This window comes from Haliaeetus albicilla, chromosome 29 (genome assembly GCF_947461875.1).
Source record: "Haliaeetus albicilla chromosome 29, bHalAlb1.1, whole genome shotgun sequence".
Classification (NCBI taxonomy): domain Eukaryota; kingdom Metazoa; phylum Chordata; class Aves; order Accipitriformes; family Accipitridae; genus Haliaeetus; species Haliaeetus albicilla.
The window spans coordinates 5,296,944-5,314,501 of record NC_091511.1 but is presented as its reverse complement, the minus strand read 5'-3'; the positions used below and the strand labels follow the sequence as shown (position 1 = coordinate 5,314,501).

Genomic DNA, 17,558 nt, shown 5'->3' with positions numbered 1-17,558 from the left:
CTCTGTCGTGCCTCAATCCCCCGCGGGCCCCATGTTAATCCTCTGTCGGTCCCGTGTCGGTCCCGTGTCACTGACACGCCAATCCCGTGGTGCTTAGCTCACGGTTGCAGCTCAACGACGTGTCAGTCCCATGTTGGTTGCGTGTCGGTCCCGTGTCAACTCCCTGTTGACTGGGCCTCAAGCCCGGGTCGGTCCCATGTTAATCCCATGTCGGTCACGTGTTAATTTGTGAGCCGACCCTCTGCTGAGCCCCCATTGGTCGTGGCTCAGTCCCCTGTCCGTCCCGTGTTGGTTGCGTGTTGCTCACAGGGTCATTCCCGTGTCAGCTCTGTGTTAATACTGCCGTGATTTTGCCTTAATCCCATGTCAAACGTGTGTTAATCCTGTGTCGATCCCATGTTGATCCCATGTAAATCCCGTCTCGGCTCCAAGCCAATCCCCGTTGATCTTTTGTCCATCACATGTCAATCCCGTGCCAGTTATGTGTTGCTCGCCTGTCAGTCACGTGTCCGTCCTGTGACGATCCCCCGTGGAGCCCAGCTCCACCCCGTGTTGGTCACGGGTTAATCCCATGTCCGTGCCATGTCGATGGCGTGTCCGTCCCGTGTCAATAATCCGTGTCCGTCCCGTGTCCGTCCCGTGTCTGTCCCGCGTTGACCCGTCTCTGTTCCGTGTCCATCCTGTCCCCGTTGCATGTCGAGCCGTGTCCGTCCCACATTGATCCGTGTCCATCCCGTGCCCGTCCCAAGTTGGTCTGTGTCCATCCCGTGTCCGTCCCATGTCCGTCCTGTGTCCATCCCATGACCGTCCCACATCGATCCGTGTCCATCCCATGCCTGGCCCGTGTCCATGCCATGTTGGTCTGTGTCCATCCCGTGTCCATCCCATGTCCATCTCGTGTTGGTCCGTGTCTGTCCCGTGTTCATCCCATGTCTGTCCCACATTGATCCATGTCCGTCCCGTGTCCGTCCCGTGTCCGTCCCATGTTGATCCGTGTCCATCCCGTGTCCGTCTTGTGTCCATCCCGTGTTGATCCGTGTCCGTCCCGTGTCCGTCCCGCGCCCCGCCCACGCCCCTCCCCCCCTTCAGCCCCTCCCCTCCCCCCCCTTGGACCAATGCCCCTCCCCTCCCCCCGCCCGGGGCATCCGGGCGCCCCACCCCCACCCAGGGACCAAACCCCTCCCCCCCCTCAATTAACCACGGGCATTAATTACCCCTCCCCCTCTTTTAATCCCCCCTAATTAAAGACCGCGCATAACTAACGAGCTCGGCGCTCTTAATTAACCCGGCGATCAAGGATTCCCCCGGCCAGCCTGAGCCCCTCCCCCCCCCGCTAATTAATTCCCGGAACGGGGTTTTAATGAACGAACCCAGGGGGCGATTATGCAAATGAGGGTCCTCCCCCCCACGCCGGTAATTAACCAATGAACGCGTTAATTAGCGGCGTGGCGTGATTGGAGGGGGGGGGAGGGGAACCCGGGCGTCCGGTTCCGGCCCCTCCCCCCACGCTCGGGGCTATTTATAGCCGCGCCCCTCCCCCCACCCCCTTCCCATGGGGCTTTGCGGGGGGAGGGGCGGGGGTGGGGGGAGGGGCGGGGTGGGGGAGGGGCGGGGGAATCCGGCTTTTCGGGGGGGGGGGAGGGGTTTTCCCTGCCTGGAAGGGGGGGAGGGGCCTCGGGGGGGAGGGGCGGGGGTGGGGGGCGGGGCCGCGGGGGTGGGGGGAGGGGCGGTGGGGGGAGGGGCTGTTTTCGGCAAAGGCGAGTGAAGGTGGCAGGTAGGGGCGGCCCGGAGGGGGGTTTTTGGGGGGGGGGAGGGGGGGAATCCCCCTTGCCCCTCCCCCACCCCTGGGAAAAAGGGGGTGGGGTCGTGACCTTTGACCCCCACCCCTCCCCCCACCCCCCACCCCAGGTTATGGAGCTCCAGGAGGCCGCCCCTCCCCCCGAGGCCAAGGTGAGACCCCTCCCCCCCCCAAAGGGTGTCCGGGAGGGGGGAGGGGCGGGGGGGGAGGGGCGGAGTCGGACTCGGAAGGGGGGGGAAAACGGGCGGTTTGGGGGGAAAACGGGCGATTTGGGGGCCGAAAATAAATTTTGGGGCCAAATGGGCGATTTTGGGGGGAAAATGGGCAATTTGGGGGCCAAATACACAATTTTGAGGCCAAATGGGCAATTTGGGGGGAAAACGGGCGATTTTGGGGCCAAATGGGCCAGTTTGGGGACAAATGGGAAATTTCGGGGGGAATCGGGGGATTTGGGGGAGACGGGGGGGATTTTGGGGGGAAAACGGGCAATTTTGAGGCCAAATATGCAATTTTAGGGATAAATGGGCAATTTGGGGCGAAAATGGGTGATTTTGGGGCCAAATGGGCCAGTTTGGGAACAAATGGGAAATTTCAGGGGGAATTGGGTGAATTTGGGAAGATGTGGGGGATTTTGGGGGGAAAACGGGCAATTTTGAGGCCAAATATGCAATTTTAGGGATAAACGGGCAATTTGGGGGCTGAATACACAATTTTGGGGCCAAATGGGCAATTTGGGGGGGAAATGGGCAATTTGGGGGCCAAATGGGCGGGTTTGGGGGATAAATGGGAAATTTGGGGGGGAATTGGGTGAATTTGGGGAGACCTGGGGGATTTTGGGGGGGAAACGGGCAATTTGGAGGCCAAATGGGTGATTTTGGGGTTAAACAGGGGATTTGGGGGATAAATGGGCAATTTTAAGGATAAATGGGCAATTTTGAGGCCAAATACGCAATTTTAAGGGAAAATGGGCAAGTTTGAGGCCAAATCTGCCATTTTGGGGGAAAACGGGTGACTTTGGGGCCAAATGGGTGATTTTGGGGCCAGATGGGCGATTTTGGGGATAAATGGGCAATTTTGGGGGGGGAATGGGCAATTTGGGGGAGAAACGGGCAATTTGGGGGGGAATGGGTGATTTTGGGGCCAAATAAGCAATTTTAGGGATAAATGGGCGATTTGGGGAATAAAGGGGGGATTTGGGGGATAAATGGGCAATTTGGGGGCGAAAGGGGCAATTTTAGGCATAAACAGGTGATTTTAGGGGGAAACGGGCAACTTTGGGGCCAAATACACAGTTTTGTGGCGTAATGGGCAATTTGGGGGGAAAACAGGTGATTTTGGGGTCAAATAAGCGATTTTAAGGCTAAATGGGCAAATTTAGCGATAAATGGGGGCGAAAGGGACCATTTTGGGGCCAAATAAGTGATTTTAGGGCCAACGGGGCGATTTTGCGAATAAATGGGCAATTTGGGGGCGAAAAGGGCGATTTGGGGGATAAACGGGTGGATTTTGGGGTCAGGATGAGCGATTTTGGGCAAAAATGACCCTTTTTTTCTGCAGGGGCCAGTTTTGGGGGGCGGGGGTGGATTTTTGGGGTGCAGGGGGGGAATTTTGGGGTGCAGGGGGATGTTTTGGGGACACGGGGGGATTTTTGGGGTGCAGGGGGGGATTTTTGGGGTCCAGAGTGGGATTTTGGGGGGTTGGGGGGAATTTAGGGGTCCAGGGTGGGATTTTGGGGGTGCAGGGGGCGATTTTGGGGTGCAGGGGGGGATTTTGGGGTGCAGGAGGGTGATTTTGGGGTGCAGGGTGGGATTTTTGGGGTCCAGGTTGGGATTTTGGGGGTTCCAGGGGGGAATTTGGGGGTGCAGGGTGGGATTTTGGGGTGCAGGGGGGGATTTTTGGGGTCCAGAGTGGGATTTTGGGGGGTTGGGGGGAATCTGGGGGTCCAGGGTGGGATTTTGGGGGTGCAGGGGGGAATTTGGGGGTCCAGGGTGGGATTTTTGGGGTCCAGGGTGGGATTTTGGGGTGCAGGGGGCGATTTTGGGGGTTGGGGGGGAATTTGGGGGTGCAGGGTGGGATTTTGGGGGTTCCGGGAGTGATTTTGGGGGTCCAGGGTGGGATTTGGGGGTCCAGGGGGGAATTTGGGGGTCCAGGGTGGGATTTTTGGGGTGCAGGGGAGGATTTTGGGGGGCAGGGGGGTGTTTTGGGGGGGGCAGGGAGGTATTTGGGGGGGGCAGGGAGGGATTTTGGGGGTTCATGGCCAGGTTTTGGGGGGGCAGGGTGGGATTTGGGGGGGTTCAGGACCCAGTTTTGGGGTGCAGGGGGGGATTTTGGGGGTTCCAGGGGGGAATTTGGGGGTGCAGGGTGGGATTTTTGGGGTGCAGGGGGGTGATTTTGGGGGGGCAGGGAGGGATTGGGGGGGTTCAGGACCCAGTTTTGGGGTGCAGGGGGCGATTTTGGGGGTTGGGGGGGAATTTGGGGGTGCAGGGTGGGATTTTTGGGGGGCAGGGGGGTGATTTTGGGGTGCAGGGTGGGATTTTTGGGGTCCAGGTTGGGATTTTGGGGGTTCCAGGGGGGAATTTGGGGGTGCAGGGTGGGATTTTGGGGGTTCCGGGAGTGATTTTGGGGGTCCAGGGTGGGATTTGGGGGTCCAGGGGGGAATTTGGGGGTCCAGGGTGGGATTTTTGGGGTGCAGGGGAGGATTTTGGGGGGCAGGGGGGTGTTTTGGGGGGGGCAGGGAGGGATTTGGGGGGTTCAGGACCCAGTTTTGGGGTCCAGGGGGGGATTTTTGGGTGGATTTTAGGGGTTCCGGGAGGGATTTTGGGGGCTTCGGGGGAGTGTTTTGGGGGTTCAGGGCGGGATTTGGGGGCGTGGCAGAGGAAGGGTGGGGCTCAGGCCCCTCCCCCCCCACCCCCACCCCTCCAATCCCGTGTCCTCCCGCCCGGCAGGGGGCAGTCTTAGAAACGCCCTACGGGGCCGTCCACGTCACCCTGGTGGGCGCGCCCCGCCCCGCCCGCCCCGCCCTCCTCACTTTCCCTGACGTCGGCCACACCCGTGAGTCCGCCCCTCCCCCCACCCCTCCTTTCCCAGCCCCTCCCCCCCCCAATCTCTCCCAGGCGCCCCCCCCCGCCCCCCACATCCTCCCCCCTCCCCCTTTCCCGGCCCCTCCCCCACCCCCCAAAAAATCTCCCGGAGGGCGGGTCCCGCATCCCCGCCCCTCCCCCCACCCCTGGCCCCTCCCCCCCCCAGACGAGTCGTGTTTTGCCCCCCTCTTCGCCCACCACGAGATGCACGAGATCGTCAAGAACTTCCTCGTCGTCCACGTGGACCCGCCCGGCATGGAGGAAGGAGCCCCGCCCTACCCCGCAGGGTTGGTGACCCCGCCCCACCCCCCCTTGCCCCGCCCTCTGACCCCCCCAAAGCGCTTCCGCCTGGCCCCACTGACCTGCCCCCCCCCCCCCCCCGGACCCACTGCTGCTTCCGCTGACCTCCCAGTTGACCCCATTGACCTCCCAGTTGACCCCACTGACCTCCCAGTTGACCCCGCCAACCTCCCAGTTGACCCTATTGACCCCCCAGTTGACCCCACTGACCTCCCAGTTGACCCACTGAACCCCACCAACCCCCCAGTTGACCCCGTTGACCTCCCAGTTGACCCCGCCAACCTCCCAGTTGACCCTATTGACCCCCCAGTTGACCCCACTGACCTCCCAGTTGACCCACTGAACCCCACCAACCCCCCAGTTGACCCCGTTGACCTCCCAGTTGACCCCACTGACCTCCCAGTTGACCCCACTGACCCCCCAGTTGATCCCACTGACCTCCCAGTTGACCCATTGAACCCCACCAACCCCCCAGTTGACCCCGTTGACCCCCCAGTTGACCCCACTGACCACCCAGTTGACCCCACTGACCTCCCAGTTGACCCCGTTGACCTCCCAGTTGACCCCGTTGACCCACTGAAACCCACTAACCCCCAGTTGACCCCGTTGACCCCATTGACCTCCCAGTTGACCCCGTTGACCTCCCAGTTGACCCCGTTGACCTCCCAGTTGACCCCGTTGACCCACTGCAACCCACTAACCCCCAGTTGACCCCGTTGACCCCCCAGTTGACCCCGTTCTCCCTCCTTTGACCCCATTGACCCCCCCAGTTCACCCCATTGACCCCCAGTTGACCCCGTTGACCCCCCGGTTGACCCCCTGAACCCTGTTGACCCCCAGTTGACCCCACTGACCCCCCAGTTAACCCTGTTGTCTCTCTGTTGACCTCACCGACCCCCCAGTTGACCTTGTTGACCCCCCGTTGACCCCAAGATCCCTCTGTTGACCCCGGTTGACCCCCGTTGACCTCCATTGACCCCGATGACCTTTCTTGACCCCCCCTTGACCTTCCTTGACCCCATTGACCTTCCGTGACCCCCACTGACCCCCCGAGAACCTGCCCCTCTGCTCCCCTTGACCTTTGACCCTCCCAGTTGACCCCGTTGACCCCCATTGACCCCCTCTGCCCCACCTCGACCCCGTTGACCCCCGCCTTGACCCCTCCTTGACCCCATCATGCCACGCCCTCACCCCGTTGGCCCTTGACCCCCCTCGACCCCCCCAAGCCCGAGCTTGACCCCGTTGACCCCGATTGACCCCTTGACCCCTGACCGACCCCTTGACCCCTCATCGACCCCAACGCCCCCCTGCGCCCCATCTCGCCCCCCTCCGCCTACACCCCGCCCCCATGCCACGCCTTCTCCCATTGCCCACCCCCTTGACCCCTTGACCCCCGTTGACCTCTTGACCCCGTTGACCCTGTTGACCCCCCTTGACCCCCTGACCCCTAAGTGACCCCAACGCCCCCCCGCGCTCCATCCTGCCCCCCTCCTTTCCCCCCCTCGTGCCGCGCCTTCACCCCCTTGCCTCCCCCCTTTGACCCCCTTGGCCCCTCCCCTTGACCTCTCGTGACCCCCATTGACCCCACGACCCCACCCCCCTTGACCCCGCCCCCCTGCCCCGCCCCCCACAGGTACCAGTACCCCTCCCTGGAGCAACTGGCCGAGATGATCCCCTGCATCCTCCAGTACCTCAAGTAAGTTGGGGGGCGCCCCACGGCGGGGGAGGGGCGGCCTCCCTCGCCCCGCCCCCTTAGGGGCTCGGAGGGGGAGGGGCGAGGGGTCGCGACCAATGTGACCCACCCCTTCCCCCCCCCTCCCCCGCCCTCAGCATCGCCAGCATCATCGGGATGGGGGTGGGAGCCGGCGCCTTCGTTTTGGCTAAGTTTGGGGTGAGTGGGGCGGGGCAGGGCGGGGCAGGGCGGGGCAGGGTGGGGCGGGGCAAGGGGAGGGGTCTCGGAGGGGTTACGGGGTATTTGGGGGGGGCGGGGCGGGGCTTGAAGGGGGTTTTGGGGAGGTCGCCGGGGGTCGGGAGGGGTTGGGGGCGGGTCGCTATGGGGCGGGCGGGTGGGTGGGGCTGGGTTTGACTCCACCCCTTTGCCCCTCCCCTCCCCCAGCTGCTGCACCCCGAGGCGGTGGAGGGGCTGGTGCTCGTCAACATCGACCCCCACGCCAAGGGGTGGATGGATTGGGCGGCGCACAAGGTGGGCGGGGCCGGGGGGGCCCAAAAAAGGGGAGGGAGGGCGGGGCGCCGAGAAAGGGGGCGGGTCTTTAGGGTGACATTTGGGGTTGGGCCCCGTGGGGGCCTAGGGGTCTCCTGCGGGTCTCTAGGGGTCACTTGTGGGTCCCTATGGGTCCCTATAGGTCTCCTATGGGTCACTTATGGGTCACTTATGGGTCGCGCTGTTCCTATGGGTCACTTATGGGTCACTTATGGGTCGCGCTGTTCCTATGGGTCACTTATGGGTCACTTGTGGGTCCCTATAGGTCTCCTATGGGTCACTTATGGGTCACTTATGGGTCGCGCTGTTCCTATGCGTCACTTATGGGTCACTTATGGGTCGCGCTGTTCCTATGGGTCACTTATGGGTCACTTGTGGGTCCCTATAGGTCTCCTATGGGTCACTTATGGGTCACTTGTGGGTCGCGCTGTTCCTATGGGTCACTTATGGGTCACTTGTGGGTCCCTATGGGTCCCTATAGGTCTCCTATGGGCCACTTATGGGTCACTTATGGGTCACTTGTGGGTCCCTATAGGTCTCCTATTGGTCACTTATGGGTCACTTATGGGTCGCGCTGTTCCTATGGGTCACTTATGGGTCACTTGTGGGTCCCTATAGGTCTCCTATGGGTCACTTATGGGTCACTTATGGGTCGCGCTGTTCCTATGGGTCACTTATGGGTCACTTGTGGGTCCCTATAGGTCTCCTATGGGTCACTTATGGGTCACTTGTGGGTCGCGCTGTTCCTATGGGTCACTTATGGGTCACTTGTGGGTCCCTATGGGTCCCTATAGGTCTCCTATGGGTCACTTATGGGTCACTTATGGGTCACTTGTGGGTCCCTATAGGTCTCCTATTGGTCACTTATGGGTCACTTATGGGTCACGCTGTTCCTATGGGTCACTTATGGGTCACTTATGGGTCACTTGTGGGTCCCTATGGGTCCCTATAGGTCTCCTATGGGTCACTTATGGGTCGCACTGTTCCTATGGGTCACTTATGGGTCACTTATGGGTCACTTATGGGTCGCGCTGTTCCTATGGGTCACTTATGGGTCACTTGTGGGTCCCTATAGGTCTCCTATGGGTCACTTATGGGTCACTTATGGGTCGCGCTGTTCCTATGCGTCACTTATGGGTCACTTATGGGTCGCGCTGTTCCTATGGGTCACTTATGGGTCACTTGTGGGTCCCTATAGGTCTCCTATGGGTCACTTATGGGTCACTTGTGGGTCGCGCTGTTCCTATGGGTCACTTATGGGTCACTTGTGGGTCCCTATGGGTCCCTATAGGTCTCCTATGGGCCACTTATGGGTCACTTATGGGTCACTTGTGGGTCCCTATAGGTCTCCTATTGGTCACTTATGGGTCACTTATGGGTCGCGCTGTTCCTATGGGTCACTTATGGGTCACTTGTGGGTCCCTATAGGTCTCCTATGGGTCACTTATGGGTCACTTATGGGTCGCGCTGTTCCTATGGGTCACTTATGGGTCACTTGTGGGTCCCTATAGGTCTCCTATGGGTCACTTATGGGTCACTTGTGGGTCGCGCTGTTCCTATGGGTCACTTATGGGTCACTTGTGGGTCCCTATGGGTCCCTATAGGTCTCCTATGGGTCACTTATGGGTCACTTATGGGTCACTTGTGGGTCCCTATAGGTCTCCTATTGGTCACTTATGGGTCACTTATGGGTCACGCTGTTCCTATGGGTCACTTATGGGTCACTTATGGGTCACTTGTGGGTCCCTATGGGTCCCTATAGGTCTCCTATGGGTCACTTATGGGTCGCACTGTTCCTATGGGTCACTTATGGGTCACTTATGGGTCACTTATGGGTCGCGCTGTTCCTATGGGTCACTTATGGGTCACTTGTGGGTCCCTATAGGTCTCCTATGGGTCACTTATGGGTCACTTATGGGTCGCGCTGTTCCTATGCGTCACTTATGGGTCACTTGTGGGTCCCTATGGGTCCCTATAGGTCTCCTATGGGCCACTTATGGGTCACTTATGGGTCACTTGTGGGTCCCTATAGGTCTCCTATGGGCCACTTATGGGTCACTTATGGGTCACTTGTGGGTCCCTATAGGTCTCCTATGGGTCACTTATGGGTCACTTATGGGTCGCGCTGTTCCTATGGGTCACTTATGGGTCACTTGTGGGTCCCTATAGGTCTCCTATGGGTCACTTATGGGTCACTTATGGGTCGCGCTGTTCCTATGCGTCACTTATGGGTCACTTGTGGGTCCCTATGGGTCCCTATAGGTCTCCTATGGGCCACTTATGGGTCACTTATGGGTCACTTGTGGGTCCCTATAGGTCTCCTATTGGTCACTTATGGGTCACTTATGGGTCACGCTGTTCCTATGGGTCACTTATGGGTCACTTATGGGTCACTTGTGGGTCCCTATGGGTCCCTATAGGTCTCCTATGGGTCACTTATGGGTCGCGCTGTTCCTATGCGTCACTTATGGGTCACTTGTGGGTCCCTATAGGTCTCCTATGGGCCACTTATGGGTCACTTATGGGTCGCGCTGTTCCTATGGGTCCCTATGGGTCACTTATGGGTCACTTGTGGGTCCCTATGGGTCCCTATGGGTCTCCTATTGGTCACTTATGGGTCACCTATGGGTCATTCTGTCCCTATGGGTCCCTATGGGTCACTTGTGGGTCCCTATGGGTCTCCTGTGGGTCACTTATGGGTCGCTCTGTCCCTGTGGGTCCTTATGGGTCACCTGTGGGTCTCCTATGGGTCACTTATGGGTTGTCTTGTTCCTATGGGTCCCTATGGGTCTCCTGTGGGTCACTTATGGGTCACTTGTGGGTCTCTATGGGTCACCTATGGGTCTCCTATGGGTCACTTATGGGTCGCCCTGTTCCTATGGGTCCCTATGGGTCTCCTATGGGTCACTTATGGGTCACTTGTGGGTCCCTATGGGTCACTTGTGGGTCGCCCTGTTCCTATGGGCCCTTATGGGTCACTTATGGGTCACCTATGGGTCCCCCTGCCCCTATGGGTCCCCGTGGGTCCCTATGGGTCACCATGGGTACTGTGGGTCCTGTGGGTCCCTATGGGTCCCTGTGGGTCCCTATGGGTCGCTATGGGTCGCCGTGGGTCGCCGTGGGTCCCTATGGGTCCCCGTGGGTGCTGTGGGTCCCTATGGGTCCCCGTGGGTCCCCGTGGGTCCCTATGGGTCGCCGTGGGTCGCCATGGGTCCCTGTGGGTCCCTGTGGGTCCCTATGGGTCGCCGTGGGTCCTGTGGGTCCCTGTGGGTCCCTATGGGTCGCCGTGGGTCCTGTGGGTCCCTGTGGGTCGCTGTGGGTCCCCGTGGGTCCCTATGGGTCGCCGTGGGTCCTGTGGGTCCCTGTGGGTTCCTATGGGTCCCTATGGGTCGCTATGGGTCCTGTGGGTCCCTGTGGGTCGCCGTGGGTCCTGTGGGTCCCTGTGGGTCCCTATGGGTCGCCGTGGGTCCCTATGGGTCGCCGTGGGTCCTGTGGGTCCCTATGGGTCGCCGTGGGTCCTGTGGGTCCCTGTGGGTCCCTATGGGTCGCCGTGGGTCCTGTGGGTCCCTGTGGGTCCCTGTGGGTCGCCGTGGGTCGCCGTGGGTCCCACGGGTGCTCTCCCCACCCGCAGCTGTCGGGGCTGACGTCCTCCACCACCGAGATGATCCTGGCCCATCTCTTCACCCAGGTGGGGCTGGGGGGCACTTGGGGGTCGGGGGGGTCACTTATGGGTCCCAGGGGGCACTTGTGGGGCTGGGGGGGGTCAGTTATGGGTCCCAGGGGGCACTTGTGGGTCTTTGGGGGCACTTATGGGTCCCGGAGGGCACTTATGGGGCTGGGGGGGCACTTGTGGGTCCCAGGGGGCACTTGTGGGGCTGGGGGGGGTCAGTTATGGGTCCCAGGGGGCACTTGTGGGTCCCAGGGGGCACTTATGGGGCTGGGGGGGTCAGTTATGGGTCCCAAAAAGGCACTTGGGGGTCTGGGGGGGCACTTGTGGGTCCCAGGGGGCACTTATGGGTCCCAGGGGGCACTTATGGGGCTGGGGGGTCAGTTATGGGTCTGGGGAGACACTTGGGGGTCCCTGGGGGCACTTGTGGGGCTGGAAGGGGTCAGTTATGGGTCTCGGGGGGCACTTATGGGTCCCAGGGGGCACTTATGGGGCTGGGGGTCACTTATGGGTCCCAGAGACCACTTATGGGTCCCAGGGGGCACTTGTGGGGCTGGGGGGGGTCAGTTATGGGTCTGGGGGGGCACTTGTGGGTCTTTGGGGGCACTTATGGGTCCCGGAGGGCACTTATGGGGCTGGGGGGGCACTTGTGGGTCCCAGGGGGCACTTGTGGGGCTGGGGGGGCACTTATGGGTCGGGGGGTTACTTGGGGGTCGCAGCGCTCTCTGCCCCGCCCCCCAGGAGGAGCTGGCGGCCGCCCCTCCCCCGGTGCGGGAGGGGCGGGAGCGGCTGGGGGCGACGCCCAACGCCCCCCTGCTGTGGGCCATGTACAACAGGTGGGACTGGGGATACTGGGATGTACTGGGAGGGGACTGGGGGGCACTGGAAGGGCCTGGGAGGGGGCTATGTGGGGACTGGGAGGGACTGGGAGGGAACTGGGAGGGGACTGGGGAACTGGGAGGGGCTGGGAGGGACTGTGGGGGAACTGGTGTATACTGGGAGTGAACTGGGGGGGACTGGGAGATACTGGGGGGGACTGCAGGGGGACTGGTGTATACTGGGAGTGAACTGGGGGGGACTGGGAGATACTGGGGGGGACTGGAAGGGGACTGCGGGGGGACTGGTGTATACTGGGAGTGAACTGGGGGGGACTGGGGAAGGACTGGGAGGCACTGGTCTGTACTGGGAGGGCACTGGGTGGGACTGGGAGATAGTGGGAGTGAACTGGGGGGGGACTGGGTTGACCTGTGAGATACTGGGGGACACTGGGAGGGACTGGGGGGAACTGGGAAGGACTGGGGGGGACACTGGGGGGGGAACTGGGAGATACTGGGAAGGACTGGGGGGGGCACTGGGGGGAACTGGGAGATACTGGGGGGACTGGGAAGGACTGGATGGGAACTGGGAGGGGACACGAGTGATCTATACTGGACCATACTGGTCTGTACTAGTCGGTACCAGTCTGTACTGGTCCATACTGGCCCATACTGCTCTGTACTGGTCCGTACTGGGGGTGCAGTGCTCTGTACTGGTCTGTACTGGTCTATACTGGTCCGTACTGATCTGTACCAGTGTATATGGGTCTGTACTGGTCTGTACTGGCCCACACTGGCCTGTACCGGCCCGTACTGGTTTGCACTGGCCCGTGCTGGTCTGTACTGGTCCGTACTGGTCCATGCTGGTCCGTACTGGTCTGTACTGGTGCCAGCCCTCCCCCTCCCACCCCCAGCCGCGGGGACCTGGGCCTGGAGCGCAGCGGGGCCGGCAGCCTGCGGTGAGTGACCTCTGACCCCTGACCCCGCGGCGACCCCTGACCCCGCGGCGACCCCTGACCCCGCCCTGACCTCTGACCCCGCCCTGACCTCTGACCCCGCCCTGACCTCTGACCCCCAGCTGCCCCGTCCTGCTGGTGGTGGGCGACAACTCCCCCCACGAGGACGCCGTGGTGAGCCGCGACCTTTGACCCCTGACCCCACCCCGGTGACCCCGGGGTGGGTCATGTGACCGCACCCCTCCCAGGTGAGGTCAGCTGACCCCACCCGTGAGGTCACGTGACCCCGCCCCCCACCCCCAGGTGGAGTGCAACGCCAAGCTCGACCCCACGCAGACCTCCTTCCTCAAGGTGACCTTTGACCCCTGACCTTCGACCCCCGACCCCGCCCTCTGACCCCGCCCTGACCTTTGACCCCCCTGACCCCGCCCACTCTCTCGCAGATGGCTGACGGAGGGGGCCAACCCCAGCTCGCCCAGGTGAGGTCAGAGGTCACGGGCGGGAGGGAGGGAAAGGTCATAGGGCGGGGTCAGGGGGCGGGGCACGAAGTCAAAGGTCGGGGGTCAGAGGTCATCGGGGGTCGAAGGGGACTGGCAGGGTGGGAGGGGTCACGGAGGGGGCGAGGCGGGGTCGGGGAGGTCACGGGGTCACCGGGAGGCGGTTGGGGTCAGAGGTCACCGGGTCAGCGGTCACACGGGGTCAGAGGTCACGGGGGTCAGAGGTCACGGGGGTCAGAGGTCACCGGTACCTGAGGGCAGGGAGGGCCCCTTCCCCCCCCCCGGCAAAGGAGGGGGGCGTGGCCAACGAGGGGCTGGGCGTGGCCTGAGGAGGGCTGGGCGTGGCCGGGAGGGCGTGGCCGGGAGGGCGTGGCCTTGACCCCAGGCCCCGCCCCCTCCCCGCAGCCGGCCAAGCTGACGGAGGCCTTCAAGTACTTCGTGCAGGGGATGGGCTACAGTGAGTAACGCCCCCGGGCGGGGCTCGTTAATATTCATGAGCGGGCTCGTTCATAGTCACGAGGGGGCTCGTTAATATTCACGGAGGGGAGCAGTAATGCCCCGCCCCCTCCTCCCCCCCTCCCCCCCCCCAGTCCCCCACGTCCTGGACCGGCAGCGCCGTGTGGGGTCAGGTAGGGGGTGATGTCATCGGTGATGTCACGCGTGAGGCCACACCCCCCCTTCCCCACCCACGTGTGACCGCACCGCCCCCTCCCCCCACCCCCGTGTGAGGTCACGTGTGATGTCACAGGCTCCTCCTCCCTAACAGGGTGGTGCACAGGGGGAGGGGCGTGGACTGGGGGGTGTGGCGGGGGGGCGTGGTCTTCCGACTAGGGGGCGTGGTCTGCCCCACCCGCTTTGCACTAACCCCACTGGGGGCGTGGCATCCGTGGGGGGTGTGGCTTAAGGGGGCGGGAGGGTCTAGGAGCCAGGGGCGTGGCTTAACATCTCTGGGCGTGGCCTGGCACACCCCACTGTGGCGTGGCCTAAAGGGATGGGGCGTGGCTTAGAGACTGGGGCGTGGCTTAGAGACCAGGGGCGTGGCCTGGAACACCCCTAACCTCACTGGCTGGGGGCGCGGGTGGGCTTGCCTGGGGGCGTGGCCTAAGGCAAGGGGCGTGGTCTAATGACAAGGGGCGTGGCTCAGAGAGCTGGGGCGTGGCTTGAGGCAGCTCTTCCCTCTCCCTAGGCAGCAGGGGGGGTGGGCGTGACTCGGAGGGGGCGTGGCCAAAGGGTGGGGCAAGAGGGTGTGTCTGGGGGGCGTGTGGGCGTGTCCCTGACGCCGGCCCCTCCCCTCCCGGCAGTGGCGGCGTCGGCCATGACGCGTCTCTCCCGTTCCCGCACGTCCTCCCTGGGCGGGGCCGGGGCGGGGGAGGGGGGGCGGGGCCGCAGCCTGTCACGCGGCAGCGCGGGCGGGGCCCCCCCCGCCCCCTAAACCGGAGGGGAGCTGGGGAAGACACGCCCTCCCCCCCAAACCCCGCCCTGCCCCGCCCCTCGCTGAAGAACCGCCTCCCCCGGAGAACACCCTGAGGAGCCCCCAGTCCCTCCCAGTGCCCCCCAGTCCCTCCCCAAACACCCCTTGGGCCCCCCCCATTCCTCCCCAGTCCCTCCCAGTAACCCCCAGTACCCCCCCAGCACTCCACAACCCCTCCCAGTACCCCTCCAATCCGCCCCCCAGTACCTCCCAGTCACCCCCAGTATCTCCCAGTGCCCCCCCCAAACACTCCCTGGGATCCCCCCCGGTATCTCCCAGTGCCTCCCAGTCCCTCCCAGTGACCCCCCAAACACCCTGCAGAACCCCTCTAGGTCCCCCAGTACCTCCCAGTGACTCCCAGTGCCACCCCCAATACCTCCCAGTATGCCCCGTATACTCTCCCAACTGCCCCAGTGCCTCCCAGTACCCCCCCAACCTCCCCCCAGTACCTCCCAGTGACCCCCAGTACCTCCCAGTGCCCTCCCAAACACTCCCTGGGATCCCCCCAGTATCTCCCAGTGCCTCCCAGTACCCCTCAGCACCCCCTAGGACCCCCCCTAGACCCCCCAGTTCCCCCCCACTGCCTCCCAGTACCGCCCCAGTACCCCCCCAGTGCCTCCCAGTACCCCCTCAAACCCCTCTGGGACCCCTCCAGTACCCCCCAGTTCCTCCCAGTACCCCCCAATCTCCCCCTAGACCCCCTCCCAGCACCCCCAGTGCCTCCCAGTTCCTCCCAGTACCCCCCAATCCCCCCCTGGGTCCCTCCCCAGCACCTCCCAGTTCCTCCCAGTACCCCCCAATCCCCCCCTGCCCACCCCCAGTGCCTCCCAGTACCTCCCAGTATGCCCCAAATACTCTCCCAACTGCCCCAGTATCTCCCAGTACCCCCCCGAACACTCCCTGGGATCCCCCCAGTATCTCCCAGTGCCTCCCAGTACCCCTCAGCACCCCCTAGGACCCCCCCAGACCCCCCAGTACCCCCCCAGTACCCCCCCAGTGCCTCCCAGTACCCCCCCAAACCCCTCTGGGACCCCTCCAGTACCCCCCAGTTCCTCCCAGTACCCCCCAATCCCCCCCTAGACCCCCTCCCAGCACTCCCAGTGCCTCCCAGTTCCTCCCAGTACCCCCCCAATCCCCCCCCGCCCACCCCCAGTGCCTCCCAGTGCCTCCCAGTCCCTCCCAGTATACCCCGAATACTCTCCCAACTGCCCCAGTATCTCCCAGTACCCCCCCAAACACTCCCTGGGATCCCCCCAGTATCTCCCAGTTCCTCCCAGTATCTCCCAGTTCCTCCCCCCCCCCCCGCTACAACCCGTGACCTGCACCTCCGCCGGAGTGACCTCTGACCCCTGACACCGCAGTGACAGCCTTGCCAGCACCGGAAGTGACCTTTAATCCCCGCCCCCCCCCGTTAATAAAGGCCGCCGCCCTCCCCTCCGTTACCGGCGGGACCCCGCCCCTCACTGCGCATGCGCAGAACACCCCGCGCCGCTCCCCCTCCCACCCCGGAGCCGGTCTGCGCATGCGCGACTGCTCCGCGCCACTCCCCCTCCCCTATCGGAGCCGATCTGCGCATGCGCGACCGCTCCGCGCCGCTCCCCCTCCCTACCGAAGCAGGTGTGCGCATGCGCGACCGCGCCGCGCTCTCTCCCCCCCGCCCCTACAGGAACTGTTATGCGCATGCGCGACCGCTCCGCGCCGCTCCCCCTCCCCTATCGGAGCCGGTCTGCGCATGCGCGACCGCTTGGCACCGCTCCCCCGCCCCTACCGGAGCCGGTCTGCGCATGCGCGGGCGCTCCCCCCGCCCCTACGGGAACTGCTGTGCGCATGCGCGACGGCTCCGCGCCGCTCCCCCTCCCCTCAGCGAGCCGGTCTGCGCATGCGCATTGAGGGGGCACCCAGGAGGGGGCAGGAGGCCATGTTGGGGGGCAGGAGGTGAAGTTGGGGGGCAGGAGGCGAATTTGGAGGGCAGGAGGCCATGTTGGGAGGCAGGAGGTGAAGTTGGGGGGCAGGAGGCCATGTTGGGGGGCAGGAGGTGAATTTGGGGGGCAGGAGGCCATGTTGGGGGGCAGGAGGTGAATTTGGGGGGCAGGAGGTGAATTTGGAGGGCAGGAGGCCATGTTGGGAGGCAGGAGGTGAAGTTGGGGGGCAGGAGGCCATGTTGGGGGGCAGGAGGTGAATTTGGGGGGCAGGAGGTGAATTTGGAGGGCAGGAGGCCATGTTGGGAGGCAGGAGGTGAAGTTGGGGGGCAGGAGGCCATGTTGGGGGGCAGGAGGTGAATTTGGGGGGCAGGAGGTGAATTTGGAGGGCAGGAGGCCATGTTGGGAGGCAGGAGGTGAAGTTGGGGGGCAGGAGGCCATGTTGGGGGGCAGGAGGTGAATTTGGAGGGCAGGAGGCCATGTTGGGGGGCAGGAGGTGAATTTGAGGGGCAGGAGGCAAATTTGGGGGGCAGGAGGCGAATTTGGGGGCAGGAGGCCATGTTGGGGGGCAGGAGGTGAATTTGGAGGGCAGGAGGTGAATTTGGGGGGCAGGAGACCAAATTGGAGGGCAGAAAGCAAAGTTGGGGGGCAGGAGGCCATGTTGGGGGGCAGGAGACCAAATTGGGGTCAGGAGGAGAAGTTGGGGGGTAGGAGGCCATGTTGGAGGGCAGGAGATCAAATTCGGGGGCAGGAAATGAAGTTGGGGGGCAGGAGGTGAAATTGGGGGGCAGGAGGCCATGTTGGGGAGGTGGAGGCCACATTGGGATGCCATGC

At 63.2% G+C, this 17,558-nt stretch overlaps 2 protein-coding genes and 1 long non-coding RNA gene across 4 annotated transcripts; 1 reads left to right on the top strand and 2 right to left on the bottom strand.

Annotated features, from left to right (window-relative positions):
• The first annotated feature begins 1,709 nt into the window (after nt 1–1,709).
• Nucleotides 1,710–14,803, top strand: NDRG2 (NDRG family member 2). Of its 2 annotated transcripts, XM_069773919.1 has the most exons (16): nt 1,710–1,774; nt 1,909–1,950; nt 4,744–4,849; nt 5,045–5,165; nt 6,812–6,874; nt 7,009–7,069; nt 7,295–7,381; nt 11,031–11,087; nt 11,808–11,902; nt 12,796–12,840; nt 12,960–13,011; nt 13,141–13,188; nt 13,281–13,316; nt 13,740–13,791; nt 13,925–13,963; nt 14,636–14,803. In XM_069773919.1, the coding sequence occupies exons 2-16, from the start codon at nt 1,912–1,914 to the stop codon at nt 14,764–14,766; spliced, it is 1,032 nt and encodes a 343-aa protein (XP_069630020.1). In that variant the 5' UTR covers nt 1,710–1,774; nt 1,909–1,911; the 3' UTR covers nt 14,767–14,803. The 2 variants fall into 2 exon arrangements, with proteins under 2 accessions (XP_069630020.1, XP_069630021.1); XM_069773920.1 differs by lacking the exon at nt 13,925–13,963.
• On the bottom strand, nt 3,153–4,448 carry LOC138682588 (TIR domain-containing adapter molecule 1-like; the record flags this gene model as incomplete). The annotated part of the gene is made up of 4 exons (XM_069773845.1): nt 3,153–3,158; nt 3,662–3,681; nt 3,783–3,837; nt 4,386–4,448. Coding segments are annotated over 4 exons (144 nt in total), but the record flags the coding sequence as incomplete, so codon positions are not given.
• Nucleotides 14,804–14,808: 5 nt separating the features above from the next.
• Nucleotides 14,809–15,344, bottom strand: LOC138682658 (uncharacterized). Its single transcript, XR_011322680.1, has 3 exons — nt 15,275–15,344; nt 15,013–15,222; nt 14,809–14,938 (listed from the first exon to the last, which is right to left on the bottom strand). It is a non-coding gene; the product is annotated as an uncharacterized lncRNA (long non-coding RNA).
• Between the last annotated feature and the right edge of the window lie 2,214 nt (nt 15,345–17,558).